This window comes from Perna viridis, chromosome 5 (genome assembly GCF_037379345.1).
Source record: "Perna viridis isolate PV_CMFRI_1.1 ecotype Kerala chromosome 5, ASM3737934v1, whole genome shotgun sequence".
In the NCBI taxonomy this organism is placed as follows: Eukaryota; Metazoa; Mollusca; class Bivalvia; order Mytilida; family Mytilidae; genus Perna; species Perna viridis.
Window position 1 is genome coordinate 7,034,279 of NC_142449.1, and position 26,941 is coordinate 7,061,219.

Below are 26,941 nucleotides of genomic sequence, written 5' to 3' on the forward strand. Positions count from 1 at the left end.
GCCACAGTTGAAGTTGGTTACATTTTGTAAAAGGTTTTTACGGTTTGTAAAAATTATATCTTTCGATGTTGGATCGGCACATTTCATGAAGCATGTTGGCCCTTTTACAATGTTTTCCAGATCACAAATATCAAGTATATTTCTTAATGGAGCACTTTTCTCCTCTGATTGTAAGTCATAATTCAGATCAGCCAGAACTATTAAGTCGTCATGTTTCACTGAAATTTTGTCATAAGTTTTAATAACATCATTTGTAAAATCGATGTCCGGGATTGTTTGTGGTCGGTAATGTCCTGATATTAACCACGTTTTATTACTAATGGAGATTTTTACTGAAATTGACTCAACGATATTGCATTCTAGGTCTCTTTTTCTATCGTAGGCCAAATCAGACCCTAAATACATAACAAGACCACCACCACTGGCGGTGCGATGTTTACCGTATGGATGGTAATTGTTTAGTTTTAATTGTGCATCTGGAAAGGATTCATCTAATTTTGTGTCAGCTATTATAAATAGGTCAACAATGTTTTTACTCACCAGGTCTTTAATAGAACAAAATTTGTATCTTAGGCTATTTATATTCAAATATGCACATATGAATTTACTCGGGTGTTGTTTTTCATAGCAATTGAAATATGTTGCTCGACTCGTCATTTTCATCTGAGGGAGATGCAAGCATGTTCAGAGGTACATACATGACGAATATAGGTGGGGAAAAAAAATCAGATTTGCTCTTTCGATTCTTTTGGTTATGTCGTGTTGTTTTGAAAATGTAAGGGACATGTTAGTCATTTTCTTCAGGTACCGAATGTTGTTTACTATTTAAATTCATTTTCAAGCCAGTTTTTGATAATGAATACCACCAAAACAAAAACAAAAACGGAACAACAGAAATTGTGTCCTTTGCTATTTCATCTGACCTAGTAATAGTTATAAAAGGAACCAAGATTCGTGCTGTAATCAGATGAGAGAGTAATCAAGGGAATCAAGATTCTAACGGAAACCAAAAGAATGTAATCCAGGGACAAAGACCAGACATGGAAAACAGGCAAACATAACAGAACATAAAATACCTAAAATAATACATAAAAGTAACAAAGTAAATGAGCAACTCGGACTCCTCTAAAAACTGGGTGACATGACAGAAAGTCATAAAGTTAAAGAAATCTGCAAATTACGCTCTATAGCATTTTTAAAAAGATTTGTGGCATACGGAAAATTTCAATTGAGTCTAGTTATACTCAGCTTTTCAATTTTTGTTCACTTGTGGCATATGACCAAACAAACGAAACTAGGCGGTTTATAAGAATTTATGATTTTTCATGGTGAAGGAGAATACAGTGACTTTCTTTTATTTCTTGTATTTATCATGGGCCACAATGTCGTAGCTCTTGATACTTACATAACTCGGGTAGAACTTATCAGTTTAGGATTTGGCTTCATATTTCGACATATTTTTATAACCCCTGTCCGCGGTAGAGGAATTATACTGTTTTACCTGTGTCCGTCATTCTGTGACACATTTAATGGTTTAGAGTACTTCTTGTGTGTAATTCATTTTTGAATCTTGAACTAAGTATTTAGTTCTTGTGCAGTTGATATGAGGTTACTCCTTGAAAACCTTTCACATACCAAAATTTGCAATAGTTATATGATTGGTATTTTTGTATTTTTTGTAGTACCATTTTATACATATTATACACAAAAGTATTTTTTGTAATTCTTTGATGGACATGAAACGTATACATATTGCCTAATTCCGTCTTAGTCCCCGGTTTCCTTGGTAACGATGTCATCAATTGAAATGACATAGATGCCCGTGTTGCATATGTGAAAATAACCACAGGATATTTTTAGTGTTGAGTGTCACACCACGTGCACATAAATAGAAAAAATATGAAAGTCATTGCTTAAATATATAAATAAATAAATTTGTATAACCTCCTAGAATTTAAATTTTGGCCGAAAGGTGTATTGCAGGAATGGCAGTGTCAGACCGATACATCTAAGTTACATGTACCTTTAGGTTACCTTTAAATATAGCTCATCGCCCGATTAAGACTACCATTTTAAGTACAAAATTAAAGCTACTGCTGGTAAAGTCAATTTTATTTTGATTTTATTGGATATAACCGTCAACGTCGTCGTCTGAATCCTCCAAAATCTCCAAATCCTCCAGAGCCACCAAATCCACCAAATCCTCCAGAGCCTCCAAATCCTCCAGACTCACCAAATCCACCAGAGCCTCCAAATCCATCTAATCCATTTGAGCCACCCATGCTGCCGAATCCACTGTCACCAAAAGGATTAGAACCTCCGCCTAGATTTCCAAAATTATTGTCACCTAATTTGTCTTTTAAATCTTTAAACGAGTCTTCCATGTTACCCAGATTTCCAAAATTTGGTCCTAAGTCAGTGCCTATATTTCCAAGCTCTTTTTGAAGGTCTTTGAATTGGTCACCTAATTTATTACCCATACTGCCTCCGAGGTTCCCCATCATATCGCCTAGTTGGTCCATCTGATCTTTTAATGAACCCCCCTTATCTCCCATATTGATGTTTCCGAGGCTCCCCATTAAACCACCTAGTTGGTCCATCTGATCTTTTAATGAACCTCCCTTATCTCCCATATTGATGTTTCCGAGGCTCCCCATTAAACCACCTAGTTGGTCCATCTGATCTTTTAATGAACCTCCCATATCTCCCATATTGATGTTTCCGAGGTTCCCCATTAAACCACCTAGTTGGTCCATCTGTTCTTTAAATTTATTCTCTCTCTGTTGTTCAAGTTCTTTCAATTTCTGCATTGCATTACTGAAATACACGTACATATTATTATGCATAAAATATTGAAGAGTTATTTTGATTTTGAGGCATCAAGAATTTAATGATCGCAAGTAAAGTTTACTTGCAATGCGTGAAAAACATCTTGCAATGAAATTCAATGAGATGTTAGAGGAAGGCTGACGACAAATAATGAGATGTTAGAGGAAGGCTGACATCAATTAATAATGAGATGTTAGAGGAAGGCTGACGACAAATAATAATGAGATGTTCGAGGAAGCCTGACGACAAGTAATAATGAGATGTTAGAGGAAGGCTGACGACAAATAATGAGATGTTAGAGAAAGGCTGATGACAAATAATAATGAGATGTTCGAGGGAGCCTGACGACAGATAATAAAAAATGTTGTGTATTGCTATCTACACTTGTGATATACAAATCAAACTAAATTGGTTCTAGTAGATCAATACTTTCTATAGTTTTTTTTCGTTCGTGAGCAACGAACTCGCGGGTTTGTTATTTTGATAATGACATTTTGTTTTTGCATCGTCCGAATGAAAGTTGTTACAATGAATAAGTCTTGTTTGAACGAAATACGCTATAGGTCGAGGGCAATTTGATAAGAACACGTTATATATTTGCCTTTCTCGGATCAGAATTTTCGAAATAAGAATACATTTTGGTTCTGGTTGGTTTCATTTGGTATTTTTCATTTACAAATAAAAGCCTACCGGAATTATTAGTGTAATTTGGTAAATTCATATTTGCCTCACCTATGGTTAACGTTAATGTGAATATTTAACGGGTGAATCTGTAAAAGAAATAACGTTTCCTCAGTTTATTTGAGAAATCCACGGAGTGTAACTTTTAAAGAAATTATACTCACTCCGTTTTCGTGCAGACTCTACTGGGTGTTGAAGAAAATTTCGACTTTCTTTTTTTGCCACATTTGCAGATATTTGTTACTGAAATTATACTTACTTCATTTTATTACAAAGGCAACGAAATACTTACTCAACTTCTTTCTGCAGTCTGTCAAACATCGGTTGAAATCTCTACAAAATACGTAAATGAATAATGAACCTGACTATCTACTCTGTAAATTTATATACATGTATATTTTTTTCTATTTAAGGTTTTTTTTTTCAATATTGCAAAGTTGGACATGCAAACGAAACTATCGAAACTTAAAACATTCATTATAATCTAATTCCTTTTCGATTCCAGTCCAAACTAAAGTCATTCTTCAAATGCATTGAATCGCGGCTTGCTTACAAATCGACGTTAAGGACCAAATTAATTTATCACATATATTTTCCCAAACAGAACCAACCATTCAGAATTATATTACAAATTCATGAAAGCATTTTGGCGCTTTGAGAACAATTGCTTTTGCCTGGATTTTATGACAAAATCTCAAATTTAAGGTTTTCTATTTTTTTTTAATTTCGAGTGATCTCGTCTAGGTTTCATTAAAAAATCGTAAGTTGGGAATTTTCTCGAATAATAAGTTTTTCCTCAATAATCGGATTGGTCAAAGTTTGAGTTGAGGAATGATTTGAAGAAACCTCATTTCATTTGAAATGCAAATGTACTTCGAGCTAGAAACGGGAATATGAAGCATCTAAAATATTAAACCATATACAATTATATTTTTATGGGTTCTCTGATCGCTAAATCACTTCCTGGGAAGCTGGACAATGAGCAGTGGTTGTATGAGTCAAATGTACAGATAGGGGCCGCACAGGTAAGTTAATACATGTGCAGACGATAATGAAATAATGCTGTCTACTTTTGAGATACAGGTGTGTTGGCTTCGTTTTATTGACAGAATTTAAAAAAAAATGTATTTTGAATAAAAAAAAACGGGCTTAGGTAGGTACCGTACTATATATTGGGAGTAAACGCATATAGCTCAAACATATCTGAGCTAACATTACACATTATCATCAGCACATGTTTAAACAAGGATTTAATACATAGATTCAATGTATATATAAAAAAAAAACAACTGAAAAAAAACTGTGAGCGTTGTTCACTATATATAAAGGTATAGATGCAATTAATTTGGCTAACATCCTCCATCACAAAAACCTAACCAACAAAATTCCCCCATATTTCAAAGACAAATCCATACCAGTTATTTCATATTCCTATACTTCACCCATCGCATCTAAATTTTTCAATTATAAAAGGCTATTGCAGAACCTCGAGATTGAGGACTTCAAGGCTAAACCACCTGACTGTTCTTGCAAAACCTCTCCATTCAAATATGATCCTTCTGGTCACGTTCTGGTTTAACCATTATCGAAAACGAATCTCTGCGTAATATCCTCTCTAAAGGTCCCAAGTACCGTGAACCACGCTCCATAAATTGGAATTATAACTTTAAAGTTCTTATGGATGCCGTCGAGGACTATGCAAGAAAATGGATAAAACGAGAACAAGAAGACTTTGATTCTCTGTCAGAGTGGTTAAAGGCCGTTAGGTCTTTAATTTTGAAACGAATAAAAGTTTTAAGTAGGTCAATGAGTTCCAAGGCTACATCAGTTTTCAAAGACCCCGATGTAGCAAAAACATTGTCTACTATACAAAGTTATTCAGATTGAAATGCAAATTTCAAGAGTTATGTCCTGTACCCTAGGTCTACCTACTTAAAACACGTTATGATTGTAAAAGTCATAAAGATATTATTTATGATTTATTGGTGCATTATATGATTAGATAAAAGGAGCGATGTGAGAACCACCACGACTTTTAATTACAGTTTACTATGCTATTCATAGCATTATTCATTCCAATATATTTTATTTTTGTGATTGTCGTGTTTTAGCGGAAAAAAGAAAGTAGTATCAACATGCAGGTATTGTCTTTTTACCATCTAGCAATTTAGGCAATTTACCTTTGTCTTCTCAGGGGTCGGTTTAGTAACCACATAACCAACCAAACACACCAGGAGTATTGTAATTGTTGTTTTCATGGTTCTAAAAAGTAAGATGAAAAGGTAAATCATTACAATACCAACAAGTACTAACTTCAAAAGGTATTATGTTTGATCGCGGAGTAATAAAAAATAAACATTGTGCGCTGACCTGTTGTCGTCAAAGTTATTTATTTAGGATATAACTATATACACATTCGTTTTCAAAGGTGCATCCGTAGGTATGTATAACTCTTCATCTTTTAATGCCCCCTCTAGCGTACATAGGCACATTCTCGGCATTGTTGACTGCTTTAATGAGCAACTGGTTGGCTAAAACCTCACTTAGAAGTACAAACCTACGGCGTTTTTTTCTTTTTTTTTTTGGTGTAAAGATCTGTACATTTTAATGTTTCTTTCTTTATACCAGAAGGAAAATTACACCAATATCCGAATAACATTAACAAATTATTATCTCGAGATCCAACTGATACTTCTCCAAAGCTAGCCAAAGCTTGTTTTCGTATACAAGTATACTATACTTCATCATTTACCGCTAAGATGTCTAAAATCATACATTTTCTGTTCAACACAAGTCGAAGAAATATAAGTCCAAGTTACCAGGTAACATTTTATTTCTTAATCATATAAATTGATTTGAAACTTGACTGCATGCTTAAATCTACAATTTGTGTTAAATTTATGGCCGTTGGAACGATAAAACACCGAACGTTAAAGAGTTCAGAAATGATTAGTATTCAAAATCAAACAAAATTTGCATCTCTTGTCAGATTTAAGATACTAAGAAACAAGTATATTAAATAGTTAATTTTACTATAATATATCATTGATAATGTTCTCATTGACAAATAATTTTTATAACCTCTTTCACGTCTACAGTTCCTAAATATTATCACTGAAGAAACATAGGTGTTTTTCTTATGGTCGCATTATTTAAAATTAAACTCTACCCGTTCTTAGGTATTTCTTAACTACTGTTTTAGTCAAATGCATGTCAAAGTAACACTTACCGGACGTTTGTGCGTGAGGTTGTCCAAGTAACGCTTGCCGGATGTTTGTGCCTGAGGTTGTCAAAGTAACACTTACTGGGTGTTTTAGCCTGAAGTTGTCCAAGTATCACTTACCGGATGTTTGTGCCTGAGGTTGTCCAAGTAACACTTACCGAGCGTTTGAGTCTGAGGTTGTCAAAATAACACTTACCGGACGTATGTGCCTGTGGTTGTCAAAGTAACTTACCAAACTGTGGTGGTTGGTGTAAGGTTTTATTTCTGCATGGACGTTTCCTGCGAACTTTTTATACAGCAGGCAAATCGATTTTTCAATTTTGTAAATTTTATTTGTAATGTTCTAAATAAAAAATTTCACATTGAGTTAAAACGAACATTGCAAAAAAAGTTAATGTAATCATTTGGACCTTTTTTCCCTTTTAGTGGGACCATTAAGACATATATGTTTATATAGTTGAAAGATTAATATTGAACATCTTATTAGAAAACTAGAGGAAAATACTGCGAGCAGAGTACCTTTTCAGCTCCAACTGTTTGGGATTAAATATAAAAAGATATTAAAATGGGAACATGTAATGACAGTTCTTTAGAAGGTACATTGAATTCTATTCAGTGGTGTAGATAGTGTTGCGGGTAAGAGATTGGTAAGTATCCCTAAAAGGCAAATTGTTGAACCCCCTTAAACATTCAGATCAATATTTAATAGATATCTTGTGGATTCCATCCAGTCGTGTAGGAGAGGTAACGGATACTCCACTGCGTAACACAAGTATAAATGGAAAGTAGTTCAGACGGAAAGACGTATGGACGATACAATGGACACCCACATCACTATATATATATATATATATATATATATATATATATATATATATCCCTACTTCAGTAATATAGGGCGCTATGCTTGGTGCGCGGGTGTTATATGTACGCTACAGCTTTTACGAATTCAAATCATATGTATGGACGAGCAAACATTTGCCTTTCGTATTTTACAGTCCTAGCGTCGTTAAGAAGTATGCTAATATTATCTTCCCTGTATCAAATATGATTAGTGAATAGAGTCGTTTCATTCTGAGACATATTCGATTTGTTTTTGATCCAAAGCAAATGAATCTTACGAAGTAAACGTTTTCGCCAGTGTATGAAACATGTCAAAACGAATACATAGTTTTTCATGGTATATTTCATTTTACATTACAATACTCGATGAAAGGTCACTTCAGTCATTAATGAACAAGAATTAAGTAAAACAGTTGTAATTGACCATTTAAAGGTAACTATTCCTCATTATTGTCAGAAGGATGGGTTAAATGAAGTTAAAACTGAAGACCTTGGGTTTTGGGGTTTTTGTCAATACGTGTACATGTAGGCCAACTATTCCCTCCCACAAATCCAATTTTCGCAACATACGATAAAACAATAAACAGTTATATTTGCGAAACTGTCGGGTGATATGCCATTCAATGAACGGTTGTATGAGCTAGCACGTTATATGAATAACCCCCGATTTGATATACTGGTTAAGCAAAGTCTGCGCAGGGTCTGCTAGACTGGTCAACTCCATCGATCGACCAATCAATTGATTAAATAAGCACTGAACAAATAATAAATGAAGTACTGAAAATTATTGCATGTTCATTTTATTGAGATTTTGTTTTAATTATTTGATTACAATATACATACATAGACTAGTTTGCAATCATAAATTCATCGCAACAGTAACTAATTTCTTCAAGACTGTCCATTAGTATAACATCCAATACTGTATTTGGCAGTCATCTGTTGTCGATTTCGTGATTTATCAAATACTTTTGTAACATATTTTTTTATACTGGTCATGCGTTCTTGATTTGAAACCAAATGGCCTTCCATTCAAAGTAGCAATATTCATAAATATGGCACATAATAACACATTAAAATTGTGCATTAGCGATGTGTATGTGTTATGTAGTACAATCATATAGTTTAACCCTTTTAACACATATTTAAAATAGTTTGTTAATGTTATAACTTTAAAGAACATCGTTATTTAGATAAGTGATTGGTTTAAGAGAAATACCTTAACTTCTAAGTTGTAAATTGAAGAAAAGATAGCAAAAGGAAAAGAAGGATAATGCAATGAATTTATGTTCTAAAATACTGCTTCTAAGATCAATATGACCAAATATCCTAGTATCACTTGGCCAATGCAGACTAGGAGTAAATAATTATGGAGATTTTTCATGTCATTATATTCTTATTTTTTTAAGTTACTTTATGAAATTTGTTGTGTTTGTCTATTTTCCATATCTGGTCTTTGTCCCTGGATTCCATTCTTTTGATTTCCGCTAGAATTCTGGTTCCCTTGATTACTCTTTCGCACCCCTGGGTTGATACCGCTGCTGGTGGATATTGTTACCGTCAGTATCATCTGCCAAGTAGTATAATTAATAGTTTTACATTCTTTTGATTACCGCTACAACCTTGATTCCCTTGATTACTCTTTTATTCCAGTACAAAAATTCCAATTATTTCAAAGTAATCAAGCTATGTTCTATCACTTTTAAATTAAATGATATAGCTGACTACAACGATGATGAACCATGTTGTACTTTATCAAAATGTAAACATTGCAAAACATGCAACGTTCTTATTACTAACTCTTTTTTCACTAGTACCCTTATGAACAAAACATTTTACACAATAAGTCACGATGACTTAAGTTGCAGTCGACAAATTTAATCTATGGATTAGAATGCAAATTATGCAGTCTAGAAATGTTGGTGAAACACACGACCGATTATACAAACGAATGTGCGGTCATCGTTCGGGAATTAAAACCACCATATTCCTCTTGCACTTCATCACTTTCGAACTAAACTCTATTCAATGCCTCTCACTCTACTATGCTGCCTTTACAAAACGAGTCTTTGAACCTACCTCATCATTACACAGACTTATTGCCATCATTTCGGATACTGATTTCCACAGACTCTTTAAACCAGTTTGTGTAAAAGGTCAAGATGAAGAAAAACCGTTTGTCAACAAAGGTTTAGATGCAATTAATTTGGCTAACATCCTCCATCACAAAAACCTAACCAACAAAATTCCCCCATATTTCAAGAACAAATTAATGCCGATTATTTCATATTCCTATACTTCACTTATTGCATCCTAAATTTTCAATTATAAAAGGCTATTGCAGAACTTCGAGATTGAGGACTTCATGGCTAAACCACTTGACTGTTCTTGCAGAAACTCTCCATAAAAATATGGTCCTTCCGGTCTCGTTTTTTACGGGAGATTTAAGCATCATCGAAAACGAATCTCTGTGTAAAGTCCTATCTAAAGGCCCCAAGTACAGTGAACCACGCTCCATAAATTTGAATTGTAACTTTAAAGTTCTTATGCATACCGTGGAGGACTACGCAAGAAAATGGATAAAACGAGAACAAGAAGACATTGGTTCTCTGTCAGAGTGGATAAAAGCCGTGAGGTCTTTAATTTTGAAACGTATGAAAGTTTTAAGTAGGTCAATGAGTGTCAATGCTACATCAGTTTTCAAAGACCCCCATGTAGTACAAAAAACATCGTCTACTATACACGATAAATATGTTGTCGTACCAGCAAACAAAGCCCAAAAAACATTGTTTTTGTCTGCAAAACGTATTACATCCAATGTTTATTATCAGAGGTAGACGTAGAGAATAATAGCAGTGATAAGTCATATACCGCCACTACACTCTTTAGGGTACAGACCACCAATTCAACCAATGAGCATTTTAAACGTACGCAAAAATAGTCCTACGCAGAAATTACCCCTGTTCCTCATAGTGCTGTGAAAAAAGTTCTCATCTCATTTAAAAAATTTAAACAGTTTCTGAAAGGAAAAACATTTCTGTACATTTTATAGGTGCATTTTGCTTCTTGTGATGTGAAGCCTAATCTCCATAATGATTTCTAAATATACCCCTATCTTGTGAAAACACTGGGATTCCCATGCTATTTATAGACACTTCACTTCCGGTGACCAGTACTGCACTGCAAGTCTGCTAACCCCACATGCCATTCTGAGGATTGTGAGCTGACATATGTAGAATCATGCTGATATATAGTCCCCTGCAGGTTAAAGTTAAGGTAAAGTCCAGAGAAGGCATTGAATATTGTGAAATTAGCATAGAAGCCCATGGGAAGTGGATATAGTGGTTTCTAGCCTGAAAGGAAGGGATGAAAACCAGAAATCTGTGCTATCCTCTTTTGGTATCTCTACCAAAGACGTTGATTGCGGTTTACCGTCTATATTCTGGATTCCTAAATTCATCAAGAATCCATACAAACAACGCTACCTAGCTGGATCATTAAGATGAACCACCAAACCTCTTTCAAAGCTTTTAACTTCTATACTCTCAGCTGTCAAAGAAGGTCTCCAGTCCTACTACGACATTATTTACTTCCATTCAAGATTATTATCAGAATATAATAGCATTAAAACCTATGATTTTTCAACACTTTATACTTCTATTCTCCGTTAAAATCCCGACTCAAAAACATTGTATATGGTTGTTTCTCGAAAAAAAAATGCTACACCTAGATACAAATATATAGTTCTTGGTAGAGATTCCTCATTACTTTGTAAAAAATGTAGATTTTTCAAAATGCTAGAATTTTTTATACGACAACTCATACGTTATGCCAGAGCTTGCCGTAGCTACGCAGAATTTTTGTATTGCGCTTAGACTTCTTACAATTAGGTTTCTGGAACAAGGTTATGTTGCTACATGGTTAAAGTCATCACTTCAGAAGTTTTATGGTCGTCATCATGAACTCGTGGATCGTTACGGTGTATCCGTCTGCACCATGAAAACTGATTTGTTCAATGTGTCATAGTTTGCCAAATTTAAAAGTGGAAGGATTGTGATCACACTAAAGTACTCTTACCCCGTCGCATTTTTTTGTGCCTGTCCCAACTCACTAATGTCTGGCCTCTATATGTCTTGTTTCGTATTTACTTTCAGTTTACTTTTATGTTGCTGAAATTTATGGGGGCAACTATTTGGCTGTACCTATGTATAATGTTGTTTCGGGGCCAGCTACAGCCGGCTCTGTGGTGTAAGGGTTTCCTCGTCACTCACTGAAGACCCATGGTTGGCCTTGAGCTGACATTCTTCATCCCGGTGGGAGTTGTTTCGTCGACATATTCACCATACTCGTCATAATTCCACAGTACATGAAGTAGTAAAGTACTTCTTCAGCACATAAAGTACAGTACATCACAGTACATTAAGGACAGTACATCACAGTACATCAAGTTTAGTGTAACCACATTGCATGACTACAGTACCTCAACATTACATGAAATAGAGTATCTCCATAGTACATGAAGAACAGTTCCCCAACAGTACAAAAATTACAGTATCTCCATAGTACACAAGGTACATTAAGTATAGTCGCTGCACAGTACATGAAATACAGTACCTACATAGTACATGAAGTACAGTACCTACATAGAACATGAAGTACAGTACCTTTGAAGTACACGAAGTAGAGTACCTGCATAGTACATGAAGTATAGCACCTGCACAGCACATGAAGAACAATATCTACACAGTATGAAATACAACATCTCCATACTACATTAAGTGCCCCGTGCAGGTCCGGGTATCAAAAGAATAGGCCTGCAGCAGTGCTAAGCTTGTCGTAAAAGGCGACTAAATAGTGCTCAGAACCCTAGCCGGGGGCTAGGGCGCTCCGCCCACAGAGCAACTGGGATGTGTGCCTCAGGTGGTGGAATGGGGTACCCCTGGCGTGTTACATGCTGGGGTTGTCAGGCTATAATACGGAAAACCTGACCGCAAACCATAGTGGTGCACCGTGTTGGGAAAGAAGCCACGTTCCTCGCACGTTAAAGAACCCTACTGTGGTATTCTCCCGGAGTAGGAACCATAGGACTCCGCCACAGGAGGCTAAATTGCCCAACCCTACCCACCTCTCCCTATTTCCAGTGGCAATCAAAATTTGTCGGCCCCATTGTCCTTGTGTCCCATCCCTTTTTCATTTCATCATCATTTCATGTTCATTTTATCATCAATTTCATGTTCATCGTCTGAATATAGCTGAAATATTGCTGCTCGGACGTTAAACCCCAACAAACAAAACTCCATTAAGTACAGTATCTCTTTATATTTCACGAAATACAGTACCTATTTACAGTACGTGAAGTGGAGTACCTTCACAAAACACGAAGTACATTTCTTCAACAATACATGGAGTACAGTACCTTCACATTACAGGAAGTACAGTACCTTCACATTACACGAAGTACAGTTCTTCAGCAATGCATGAAGTACAGTACCTTCACGGTACATGTTCAGAAAGTATTAAAATCAGGCCCTAAAATCGAACTTAAATGATTGCTTATTCAAGTGTTTCGCTGAAACTGAAGACGAAAATGAAGTTACAATTAAAAAATTCAGACAAACTATGAAGAAAAACACTTATTTCACAAGACATGTTTATGTAGAAAACATAGAACGCGTGTGTCCCTTATTACTGACATAAAAACAACCTGTTTTAATCATTACAATGTCTGGTAAAAAATTATGTTCCCAGCTTGTGCTCTATATTGTTTAAAAATAAAAGCAGTTTTTGTAGACGTCATTGTGAGTCAGCTACAACAAAACTTTTTATATCTAAATCTGGATATGGTAAAAAAATACCTCTACACATGTTAAGCTTACATAATGATTTTATTCTGCCATGTTTATGCTCCTGGTCATACAAATATTTGGATTTTTTCTAGCGACCTTGCATTTTTCCATGGATATTCAGTTATGGCTAAAACTCGATTCGGTATTGAGCAGACAAGATATAATATAAACGTTTATATTTTTGTAAGTTTCACACTAGCCGAACAAGGAATCAGTCGTCTATGAATATATGCTATGCGTTACTCCTCCAACTGAATGGAATTTAATGAAACTTTCACAGACTCCCATTAAGCACTTCCGATTTTAGATTTTGATTCAAATCAATATAGAGATCTAGCAAAGCATGGACTTTGTCATTTATGAATATGGGGACATAGGGTACACATTTAATCCATACACTGTTACTCATTTTATATTACTTAAATATTAACAAGTATCAATTTAACAAAGGTGTCAATAATTGAAAAGCGATAGGGTGTAAAAATTAAAAAAAAAATCGTGTTCTCCAGATTAGATGGTGTACTTAATGTATATGTCTTGTGTCTTGTTACTACCTGTATTTCTGATAATACACATGTAATTTTGTGACAGAAGAATCCGATATTATTCTTAGTGAATTTTTGTGGATTCATACATATTGATGAGTTTCAGTTATTGTAGTACATGTGCTCATTTATCATGTAGTACATGTGCTCATTTATCTTAACTGTACACATGTTTCTGCATTATAAACTTCACAGCATTGGTCAACTGTGACATAGAGTACAGTCTTCTTCTAGATTATTTTTTTCTATCATAGTTACACATAGAATCCATTATAAATTGTCATTAAAAATATTTTGCAAAAGGAAAAGATGGGGGTAAGACATTAAGTATGTTACACAATAATGCTGGTCAGACACCTGACTATCCAGGTATCATTAGGCCAAGGCAGACAATTAATTAAAAACAGTGGAGATTTTTAATGTCATTTTTCTTGGATAACAACAATAAATTAAAAACAATTAAATTTTGACACTTTGTATGACTAACACAATTTCTATAATAAATCATAAACAGAGGCCAAGTCATGTTTACAGAACTCAGAAATATCATTTACTTAACTTTTCACATTAATGTACACAGTACTACAGTATGAATGAATTGTAATGCTGAATAAATTTTCAAGCAACCAGAGATTTCATGGGAATAGCCATACTGCACATTCCTCTTGGTTCTGTTGCTAATTAGATATTCAAGATTTTACATTAACCATTAAATAGGAAAACTATTGCTCATGTTTTTCAGTAAGGTCAATTCACAATTCTTTTATTCTAAACCAATTATTATTTTTTGAATTAATGAACTAAACATTTTACTTAAAAATAAAAACCTGAAAAGAATAGGAAATGTATACCTATGAAGTACAGTACCTCTAAAGTACTTGAAGTACAGTACCTCCATAGTACATGAAGTACAGTACCTCTAAAGTAAATGAAGTACAGTACCTCCACAGTACATGAAATAGAGTATCTCCATAGTACATGAAGTACAGTACCTCTTTATGAAGTACAGTAGAAAAAGAATGGATATGTTGAAACATAACAAATGCACAAGTATATGACCTGAATACAAAATAGTAATTATTTTCCGAGATTACTAAAAGGTCTGCAATAAGTGTAAACACACCTTTAAGTAAGCTCTGATAGGCTAGACAACAAAGTAATAAAATACATGGTAACTGAACCATGACAAAAGTATCTCCATATTACATGAAGTACAGTACCTCAACAATACATGAAGCAGAGTACCTTTACAGTACATAAAGTAGAGTACCTTCACAGTACATGAAGTACAGAAAGTACAGAATTGGAAAGTCAAATAAGTAAAATTTAGAATATGGAGTAAGCCATGTAGTTCAGTGATGAAAACCATTTTTTGATTTATAGTGCATAAATTTCCCTAGATGATGTAACAAGTAAGCAAAAAGAAAAGTTTGGAGGTCCTTAAGATTAAAATGTCATGAAGACTGTCAGAACAGTTCCAGTTTGCCCTTAGATAAATCAACAAATTTGGAAACACTTTGGTCTATTACAATTTTTTTATAAAGTGGTTATATTTTTTGTTATTTACTGAAGACTTTTAAAACAAATTTAATTTAGTCATTACATAATTCCAGAATATGTTTCACGCAATACTTTTTAATTAAAAAATAATTCATACAACTGATGCCCAGTTTCTAAATTTATGTACATGAATTACTAGCATCTAATTAATTTATCTAAGTCTGAAATGTACACAATTCTTAGTACAGCTTTCTTAAAAAGCATGTGTGAACTATCTGGGGTTCACAATAACATTAAGCTAATGCAATGTTTTATCCTAGCTTCACAGCCGAATAAAGTGGCCACCTTTTTATTAGTTCTTCTTCCATAAATTTAGACTTCAAAGATAATGGTTTTTTTTAATGCATAGTGAGTTGATCATAAAATGGAGAGAGTTTTTTTTCTAAAATAAAGAATGTACAAAGTATGTCAATATAACACTTTGTGTCATAAATGGTCTTTCTGAAGTACAATTTCAGGACTTTACTTAGAGAAGGCAACATACATATCCTTCATATCAAATTCTTAACACAGATTTATATCTATAAAATTACACAGCCTTTCAATTAGTACATTTTCCAGATCTATTTAGAATATGGGAATGTAACTGTCTATCTTAGCCCTATGTTGTTGTGCCACACACTCTGATATCCAGATGATGTTACGATTTTCCTGCTCCTTAAGTTTTACATAGGAATAGAACACACCAAAGTGAAACTGTTGCATAAATGCATTCTTCATTAATTTTACCTGAAAATACAGCAAAAGATTTAATTTTTGTTAATATATGAAATATGTGGCATTCAGAAATCATTAACCATAATTTTGGGTCAAGTCCTTGGATGCACTCAAAAATTGCAGACCTACCAAATTTGGGACATAATACAGTTACTTTCAATCACTAAAAAATGATAAGCTTATACATGTGGTTGAACATTCTTAATCATTAATTTAACATTCTAAACAACAGAAAATTCTTCTCCAAATCAAATTTCAAGTAATGCAGGCGGCATCGTCTCTAGTCCTTTATATTTGAGGGTCTGTAACACCATAAATAATAAAGCCTGTATTGCTCACCTGGTTAAATTTTTGCCTTTCAAGGGCAATAACTCATGAAGTTGTCTGACAATTTTGACTCCATGAAAACTTCAGTAGGACTTATCATGAGGACCATTTCATCAACTGGAAGTTTCATTTAATCTACTGTAGTTTTCAAGATATTGACTGAAAAATGGTCTGTTTTAGGAAAGGCATCCAGGACATGGGGTTCATGCAATTGGGAAAATGAGCTTGAAATTGAATGTTTGATTATGGAATTTCTCACATCAAGTGAAATAAATTTTATAGTTTTGATCGCGAGGCTTGCTGAGCTATTAAAACTATAAAATTTATTTCACGAGATGTGAGAAATTCATAATCAACAAGCTTTGAGTGTAGATTCTGTTTCTCTAATGCCCTAAAAACATCAAAAATATCCAAAAATGAAAAGAGGGCAAAACATTATGATTCCAATTTGTAAGAAATATGTTGACGTCACACAAACACAAACATTCCAAACAAAAGAAACCAGACGATTTCAAAGGTTTTTTCACTTCAAATCTTCCAGAGTCCCTTCATAATTCTTATTTAAGATAAGAAAACACAAAAATTATCTCATTTAACTGAAATACAATTACAATGGCAATCGAGGCAATTCAAAACTCCAAGACAATCGATTTCTAAGCCAACTGAACTCTTGAGAACAAAAAAGTCATTGGTGATGAGAACATTTTTTTCCACACCGGTAAAGTGGTATGAAAATTGAAGCAAAATTAGAGAAATAATCTATACACAACAGTGTAATGATTTTTACACAGTATTTTAAAAATAATTATCTAATTAAAATCCTTGGTAATGACTCATAGTTTTCCATTGTATTGAAGTCCATGAGATGACCTCTGGATGAGAAATATGATACAATAGAGTGGAGATTGTTGTTTAATATCTAACAAATTTCCATTTAATCATGTATAATCTTGAGATGATGTTTCAAGCCAAAACTAGGAATTTCACTGCTGAAATTCGGAAAATTTGGAGCACACTTCTCTTTGGGTATGGGGCCAAAATTCAGACCCAAAATATGGGGTGGAAAATCACTGGGCTCCTGTTTGGCCCAACTTTCCCTTAACAGTAAGGACCAAAATCATTGCAATCCTTCTCAATTTGTCTGCTAAGGGATGAGACTAATTTTTTTCCAATTTCATACATCCATTTAGTAACAATTCAACAGACAATAATGACAGTGTCCTCTGATTTGAACAGTTGACAATCAAATCCATATCATAACTTGTATGGTCGCCTAATAGAATGTTGAAGCATGTAACAAACCTGCAACATGAAATGGAAGCTTGACAAAGAAGTAAATATGAATAAATTTACCTCATGTTCAAAGAACTTATCTTCCAATGTTTTATCCCCTGGGTTGGTGCCAGCACCTTCAAATAATTCTTTGTATTCCTGAAAAAAATGTTTCAACTGTAAATCAAATGAAATATTTTCTTAGGGCTATATCAAATGAAAATATAGTCCAGTCTCTAGTCTCTCATTTACAGTAAAATACCTAAGATGGCACAGCTTGATACAACCGCAGAGGTCAATCCTGAAAAGTCAGGGAAAGTACAAACACACCATTCAAGCTAAATATGTCTGCATTTTTGATTGTGTTTAAACATGTAACACAGGAACAGAATTTGACCACAATCAAAGTGACCCATTCACTGTTACTAAAGTTGTTATATGCACATAAAAAATTGCTTGCTTCTACCTCCTTCATGATCCATATTCTTTCACAGTTCAGTCACAACCCTTACAATTAAACCCAGCCTTCATTTTGTAGTATGACACCTTGGGATAAAATATCAAAGCAATCAATTCACTTATGGTCAAGGTATTGTTCAGACATCAGCCAAGAGATCGATTCACTTATGGTCAAGGTATTGTCCAGACATCAGCAAAGAGATCGATTCACTTATGGTCAAGGTATTGTCCAGACATCAGCCAAGAGATCGATTCACTTATGGTCAAGGTATTGTCCAGACATCAGCAAAGAGATTGATTCACTTATGGTCAAGGTATTGACCAAACATCAGCAAAGAGATTGATTCACTTATGGTCAAGGTATTGTCCAGACATCAGCAAAGAGATCGATTCACTTATACTCAAGTTATTGTCCAGACATCAGGTTAAAACTTCTTTCTGATCCTTTTGGCCTCTCATTCCTAAACAGTTAAAGCCACAACCTCCAAAATCAATCACAGTCATTCTTTTGTAGTATGACATCTTGTGGTACATTTCAAAGAGATCCATTTATTCATACTCGTTATTTTCTGAATTTACATCCACAAAATCAATACATCCACAATGATGATGACAGCATGATAGCATAATACATCCACAAATGTTTTGATGTATAAATAGCAGTGAAGCATTATTATATATAGGTATATAGGAAAATATATCAAACCCTTCAGATGCATTAAATGGGAACACGTACATATATTGTTCATTCATGGCCTTCTTTTTGTCTAAACCCAAAATAGTTTTCTTAAAAAACAACCAAAAAACAGTGAAATAATGCAAAAATCTAAGTCATTTATATATAACCCATTTGAATAAATGAGTTCAAATGCATGGAGAACGTGACACTGAAATAAATTTCTTATCTCATTCACTACACCTACTGATTATAAAGGAACCCTATGCTGAACCTTGGGAAAGTGTAATCAATGAATGTTTAGTAATGAAACATACTGCATAACAGTCAGCTACAGCCCTGACTTGGTCATAATCATCTGCTGCTGCTAGTTTGGCCAATCCTGCGGGATACAATTTACCACAATGGGGATACAGTTTTGATCTGTCGTCTTTTGTTAACTCAGTTCCAAATGAGTTAATGGTTATAATGAATGCCCTTCTGTCTGCTTCAAACTGGAATCATATAAAAAAAAAATCTAGTCAGCTTCATTTTTGCTTTGATTCAATCAATGAGATAAGAATGATATAACAAACCAATTCAATAGTTGTTATCAGCATGGTCATTTATGTTCTATCTTTGTTGTAGATAAAATTGTTCCCATACCAATTATTTTTTTCATGTTTTAATTCTCACAGCAGCCTAAAAGAACCACTGTCAAAACAAAAAAAAACTCAAAACCTTTTCCACTGATTCTCAAGGGTTTATCTGGGTAAGGAAATGTATCTATTACATACAGCAAGGGCCTCACACATCACATCCATTGTAGCTCCTCCAGTTTCCTGACAAAAGGCATAGAAATCTTCAAGGTAGGCCTGAAATCATGAGGAAAACTAGAGAATATAATGTGATCATACTTTCATATTTTTTCAGCATTCCAATTCACAATTCTTCAGTATTCAAAGAAAATCAAAAAAACATTTTGTAGGGTAAAAACAACTTAAAATGGTAAAAACTTCGTGAAAATAATTTGATCAACTTGATCAATGGAAAATCTGACCACAAACCATAGTGTTGCACCGTGTTGGGAAAGATGCCACATTCCTTGCACGTTAAAGAACCCTGTTGTTGTATTCGATAGGAGTAGGAACCTTTGTGCTCCGCCACAGGAGGCTAAATTGCCTAACCCTACCCATCCCACCCTTTTTCTTGTGGCAATCAAAATTTGTTGACCCTATTATTCTTGTGTCCCATCCCATTTTTCATTTCGTCATCATCAATTCATGTTCATTTTATCATCCACATGTTCATCGCCTGAATATAGCTGAAATATTGCTGCTTGGGCGTTAAATCCCAACAATCAATCAATCAATCAATCAATAACTATGCAAGGTTTGAAAACGATCTCATATAACCTTTTTAAGTTATCATCAGACAACTGGACAGATGCACACCATTTTAATAAGACACAAAAGCTAAATATGCTGTGCACAGCATTTCTAAAATCATTATTATATCATGTTCAAAACCATATTATTAGTACAAGAATTATATTTTATTTTAATCACTCAAGCTGGAGAAAATCTTGATAACTAGAACTATAATGATCTCTTTCTAAACATAAATGTACATGTACATCGTACCTTATACAGTGTATTTCTGATAATTTCTGTATTCATTTCATCTAAATCTTGTTCCAATATGCAGTCAATAAAATAAGGAGCTGTAATATAAACATCAGTATACTTTTTTGATTGGTAAATAAGTTCTCTTCTCAAGAATTAAAATGAAATTTTGGGATTTTACATCAACATGCAGTGCCCTCTAGTATATTAATCTACTAAGGTCATGGACTTTGTTAAACTATATGATTTACTTATCAATTTAATCACAGCCCTGTGTAAACAGAATTAAGTACATACATGTAGTAAGTCTCTCTCTGAGTATGGGTGAAAAATGAAACATTCCATTGATAAACACATCTTATGTCTCATTACATTAGTGAGTCTTACACAGTTGTGGTAATAACTCTAACAGCAAATAAAAGAACCATTTCATTAGAATGAAAAAAAAAAATTCTTTTCATTTTCTTGGCATAACATCATGTTGAAAGTCAAAATATTTAAGACATGATACTCAGCTTCACATGTGCATGATGATAATCGTTAATATCACATGTTAATAGTTTGTATCACTGTTTGATTGTGCCAATAGTTTGGATTAAAATCTGACAAATTAAATTAAATTATTTCAACAATTACATACTTCATTGACCTTGGAAATAATATATTTCACCTTGCTTTAGAAAGTGGTGAATGAAACCTATTTATCCTGTAATTCTTTAATTGTAACAAATGATAATACAAAACCAACCCAATGGAGTGTCTACTAAAACTGCATTATATAATTCAGCAGGTGTGGAGGCTATGTGAATTGCTTCCATCTGTTCAAAGCTGCCAAGAGGATGACATTTAGGTATCAGTTCACTAAGCGGTCTCTGGTGTAATGTCCCTGTTATTAGCAGTATTATATTATCTATCATATAACTGTACCTAGTTGAAATAAATATGAAAAAATACCTTGAATAATATACATATGTATATGTTCCAGTTTCATTAATTAAATACATGTATATGTACCATATTTCTAAGTTCAAATTTTTTCAGTACTATGTGTGTATTATTGCTTTACATGAAAAACTAGAGGCTGTAAAGTCTGAGTGGCTCACCTAAAAATTGAAATCATTTGATTTTATCATTTGAAACAAACAAATCTTCATTAGTACAGGCCCCTATACTTATATATCGCTGAGCAATTTTAGCAACACAAAAACTGGATCATTTGTAAAGAGCACAGAAGTCAACATCACCATAAAACATTGGCACTCAAGGTTTTAAATGAGTTGATCCTTAAAAATTAAAATATCAAAAAAGCAAAACGAAAATTCAATCAAAAAATTTGAAGTGTACAGCATGATACAACCAAAGCCATTTGGACTCTACTCAAAGAGAAATGTCAAATAGGACAACAACTCCAACAAGAGTTAACAGATTTTCATGAAAATATTACATCGTGCTGAATACTTTAACCTAAGTCAGAATTTGTCTAATCCCTAACAGTTTTTGAAAAATTTGCAAAAACCTGCTGCTTGACCTCCGACTGTTTTTTTTTGCAATAGCAGCTACGCTTGTCAAGTCCTCACAATTCTGTGGACAATACCATAAGAGAGATAGTTACAAAGTTTTGTAACAATCTGTTAAACAGTTTCAGAGAAGAAGATTTTAGAATAACACAGAAATATATGTAGCTAAAAAAAAACATAAAAAAAACCATTAAGCCAAAATGTGTCAACAGAATTTCACAAAAAGTTTCACCATGGACAGATTTCATCTTGCTGAACAAAGTGTTCAGATGTAAACATTTGTCTAAACTCAATGGTTTTAACTATGTTTGCAAAAACAAAGTTGGTTCCTCCATCCAACCCCAAGTCTTAGTTTTCTTCTATTTGTTACGGTTTTTGAAATAAAGACAAAAAAGCTAGTGACAGACCCTATGGTCTATTTTAGTAATGACAACCATGCTTGCCAAAAGATAAAAAATCTTCCTGTCAGTTTTAGGAGAAATACCCTTACCAACAAGTTTGGTTTTAATTAATCCAGTAGTATTAGGCGAGAAGATTTTTGAAAGATGGTCAACAACAATGAAGGCAATGGATGCCAAGTGATTTTTAAAAAGCCTGAGATGAAAAATGTAAAAAAACTATGAAAATGGAAACAGAGAATACTTATCACGGAAGCATACATTTGTTAATGTTTCTATATCCTTTATAGCAACTTCGTATGATTTATGGACTGATGGCTTTATTCCATAATATGCTGTGCAGAAAGACCAATTTTAAGTCAGGTTAGATTAAGTTTGAATATGGACTTGCAATACTTACGTTATGAAATCAAGAAATGTTGCTAAAGGTTCCAAACAGTGGTTTCTTAAATGCTGAAACTCAACCACAAGTTTTTCTTTCAGTTTATCATCAATTACTGAGACCGTCAGTGGGCTTGGTTCATTGGCAAGAAAGTTACCATAATCTGTACTCTGTAAATGGAGCTTCAAGTCTGAAACAGCAATACACAGTTTCATGTAAATTAGCTACATATACGGCCATTTATTCTTCTTATTCATCATTAATTGAAATGAAATGAAAAGAAAATCAAGAGCTCATCTAGAGTGTAAGAGTGGCAAATATTTATGGTTACTGCAGAGTTAGTAATTTCATACTTCAAAACTTGACAATTTGATTCTATCCCAAAAGCATTTCCATTGAAGCATATTTCAACTGGTACACGAACATTTGTTGGTCAGAATTAATAGCATTCTTATTTGCTGTTGTGAATGTCAATTTTCATTGTCCCTTCTAGAAGATGCAAAATATTAGCACAATAATAAAAAATTTATACGAAAAATTGAGGTTTACAATTCACTGGTGACTGGTGTTCACATTTTATGCGATAAAATGTTAAGAAAGACATGATTGATGCCCTTCAAATTTAATGCAAATTTTTGTCACAGCATATTAGTGCCAAAGTGCAACATTTTATTGACAGTGCGACTGAGGGTGCATTATTTAAAATCTGGTCATGTTCATGATCAGCTCTTGATCAGAAATAAAATGTTAAGGATGTTGTACTCTCTTCCCATAGTGCTGATGTAGTCCTTAATGAGCTTGGTAGTTGTATAAATTTGTAAATAGGCAGGAGAGAGGTAGACCCTCCACATACCTGCCAACTTACATGATTTAAACGTGTTTTCACAATTCTGACCATTTGTCCCACTAACACGATTTTTCAGGTCAAATTTGTCCCAAAACCCAATTTTGTCAAAATTACATAAAAAACTTTAAATTCAAAACCTTATATTTGTTTTTCAATCTCATTTCTTTGATTGGAAGAGTCATAAATCTGACAAAAGGTGTTAACTACTCTCTAAACAGGTATTGGGTACATTTTAAGAAAGGTAAATAATCTCCGAGGAACAATCAGCTGACCAGGGTTTTCCATGATAAATGAATTAATCCCAATCCCAAATGGATCTTCCACTATTTTATGAATAGCCAATCATTTTCAATAGATTAATTTGTACTACACAATTAATTTGACAAACACTGTCAATCTAACAGGTCTAAACTTTGTACAACCAAGTATATAAACAAATTATAATTAAAATTATTATTGTTTATACAAAATGAGTTACCTCCCTTGCAGTCTTCAACTCTTTTTTCACATTTCCTGCAATTTCAACGGTGAAGTATATTTCCCAAAAGTTTTGTTTGCAATAGTTCTATTCCTATTAAATAGTGATGATTTTGGAAATTTGGTGGCAACATTCTTACATAATTGTTACATTTCCTCATATACTGAACATCAAGGTGTTCATTTAATAAAAAGAAAAGAGTTGCTAAACTTTCCTTGTACCTCATTTCACAACTCTATTCAGTATCATTATAAATGGGTTGCTTAAGCCAGCACACTGTTAGGACTAAACCCCTTTCATTCAAAACTGAACAATAACTCTCCTTCAATTGACATCAATGGAAAGGTGGACAGATGTGCTGAATGTACTTGAAAATAGAAGGAATACATTTGAATGGAAATACAAGTTTTCTTATTTATTTTTTTTAAATTAAAACTTCAACATTTCGATTAGGTTTGGAGGAATCCACCACAAAAAAGGGGCTTACAAACTTCAATCTATTACAATGCATACACATATTGTTCAACTGAAAAAGGCCAATTAATACTTTGGCAGTCGTCTTATTCATACAGTACTACAGTAAAACCCATGTAGTTGCAAAATTTGTCCTGAAAATATCCTTTCACACGTTGTCCATCCTAAATACCCCAATGGGGGTTTTCAAAAGTTGGCAGGTATGCCTCCATATCATCAGAATGATAGCCACTTTCTTAGACCAAAAAATATCATGGTTCATACAGTATTTTTTCTCCCAGATCACTTTTAAGATAAGAATAAAAAAATGCAACCAATGATGCCTGAAAATCACAATCACTGCAACTCACAAGATTTTGTGTGGTTGAAATAAGCATTACACATTCGAAGCATTTGTGAAATACATACACGTTTGTAATTTATTGCATTTTTAAAAGTGAAAGAGATGCTGAAGTTTTTTTTTCACATTTATCAAGATTCAACTTTTCAAGGGATGCTAGAGGTTGTCTAGCAAGCTGATTTCTGATATGGTGCCATCCTTCACATATCTCTAACTATGGCAGGACAGCCTACCTGCATTGTAATTGGTATTGAAATTTACATGTAAATAGCCAGTTAATTGACTTGGCTAAAAGATTAATTCTTGAGCTGAATCTGTTTGTCGCTGGATAGTCACCCAGTAATCCCTTTTGGGATTCAGTGTCCAAGCTATTTTGTGATTTGGCCACCCACTGGGTACCAAATCAGAAAATAGCTCCGGACACTGAATCCCAAAAGGGATTAGTCATCGAGAGGACTAGGGTTCCAGTGTTAGAAACTTAATTTTTGGTCAACATAAACCCATCATATGTAGACCGCACTGTAGATTTCAAAGGAAATTGAGCCAATTTCATCATAGACCTGCTTGATTTTATATCGACCTGGTCCATAGGTCTATTAATTTCTTTCACTAAGTTCGATGCTCGGGGGATGATTATAATTTTGTGGGTCAAATCATGCTCTCCCGTCATATAACCAGTAACTAATAACCAAAATAAAAAAGCTCGAGGTTTATCTAACATATGTAACTCCGAATTTCCAGATCGATATTAAATAACAAGTTACCATCTAAAGTTTCGCACTGCACTAAATTCAGATAATCAGTCTGGGTTAAAATCCCAGCTTTAAAGCCACGAACTAAGCCTTCAAGATAGCCATGGTCAATGTTAAATGTTAGCTCTGGCAGCGAATACATTATTGTTCGAAGTCTGAATCTGTTTTCATGAAAATTATGATGATGCGGAAGTCACATGAGGTTTTTCGGTAAATCTCTAGATTTTACTGATGAATTGTAGGCTAAAATCCAAATGGATATAGTGAAGCGAAGATCAGATCTGACAAACAAGGGTTATTCTAAAAACAGGACGGACATTTTTCGATACAATTTTTTTGCTACAACTTTAGTTTTGTTGATTGGATTAACAATAAAATAAAACGATTAATAAAAAAGAATGAAATTGCTTTGATGTAAAGTTTTTTTTTGAAAATGTTAATAAATAAAGCAAAAAAAAAAAAAAAACTCTGATAAAAAAAGTTAATCCTTGACAGGATTTACATATAGCAAATCTATATTTAACTCGATGGTCCTGTTAAATTTTGGGATTTATCTATTGAATTATTTCATATACCTATATAGTAAAGTAAAGAAAAAAATATAAGCTTTAAAAAAATGATGAAGAATTTTGACAGACATAGTAAATTTCAGATAAACTGAAAAAAGTCCGTTCTGCCAAGATTTTTCCACTTACCAGGGGGACATGTATATATTCGAGGGAGAAGTCACTGGTAGTAATCTATGTAGAACACTGTCATTGCTATTTGGCTGTTTATAAGCCAATTTTCTCCAATTTCTCTGTTGAAAATAGGGTAACTTTGCTGAGAGTGTTTGTAAAACCCACTGGACGGATTTTGATTAGTAATGTACCGAATTAAAGATAAAAGATTGGAGAATGGCAACATATTTTTGTATTTATTTAAAATGAGATGAATGTAAATATTTTTCATTTCAAAATTAGGTCTTTTTAGACAAATGACAAAAAAAATTATCTTTTTTTTAAGGGTTCATAAAGGTTGATTTGTCATTGAGTGTTTGTGAAAAATATCACGTCTATTAAAATGAAATAAGTATCAAATGAAAGAAAAGAATCTGTTGTATGGCATTGACTGTTTTTAATAAATGTACTAAAATAACAATAAAATTAAGACTAAATGAATTTACTATGCC

The 26,941-nt window shown here is 33.6% G+C and overlaps 2 protein-coding genes across 2 annotated transcripts; both read right to left on the reverse strand.

The window, feature by feature from the left end:
* Positions 1-2,094: 2,094 nt before the first annotated feature.
* Positions 2,095-6,843, reverse strand: LOC148615772 (uncharacterized). The gene is made up of 4 exons (XM_088582348.1): positions 6,740-6,843; positions 5,691-5,772; positions 3,803-3,843; positions 2,095-2,817 (listed from the first exon to the last, which is right to left on the reverse strand). Exons 2-4 carry the CDS (start codon positions 5,766-5,768, stop codon positions 2,139-2,141), a joined length of 798 nt encoding a protein of 265 aa, XP_088438474.1. The 5' UTR covers positions 5,769-5,772; positions 6,740-6,843; the 3' UTR covers positions 2,095-2,138.
* A 7,521-nt stretch (positions 6,844-14,364) lies between these two features.
* LOC148615773 (V-type proton ATPase subunit d-like) lies at positions 14,365-25,982 on the reverse strand. Its single transcript, XM_088582356.1, has 8 exons — positions 25,783-25,982; positions 22,898-23,069; positions 21,331-21,509; positions 20,601-20,680; positions 19,755-19,832; positions 19,296-19,472; positions 17,925-18,002; positions 14,365-16,256 (listed from the first exon to the last, which is right to left on the reverse strand). Exons 1-8 carry the CDS (start codon positions 25,910-25,912, stop codon positions 16,095-16,097), a joined length of 1,056 nt encoding a protein of 351 aa, XP_088438482.1. The 5' UTR covers positions 25,913-25,982; the 3' UTR covers positions 14,365-16,094.
* Positions 25,983-26,941: the final 959 nt, after the last annotated feature.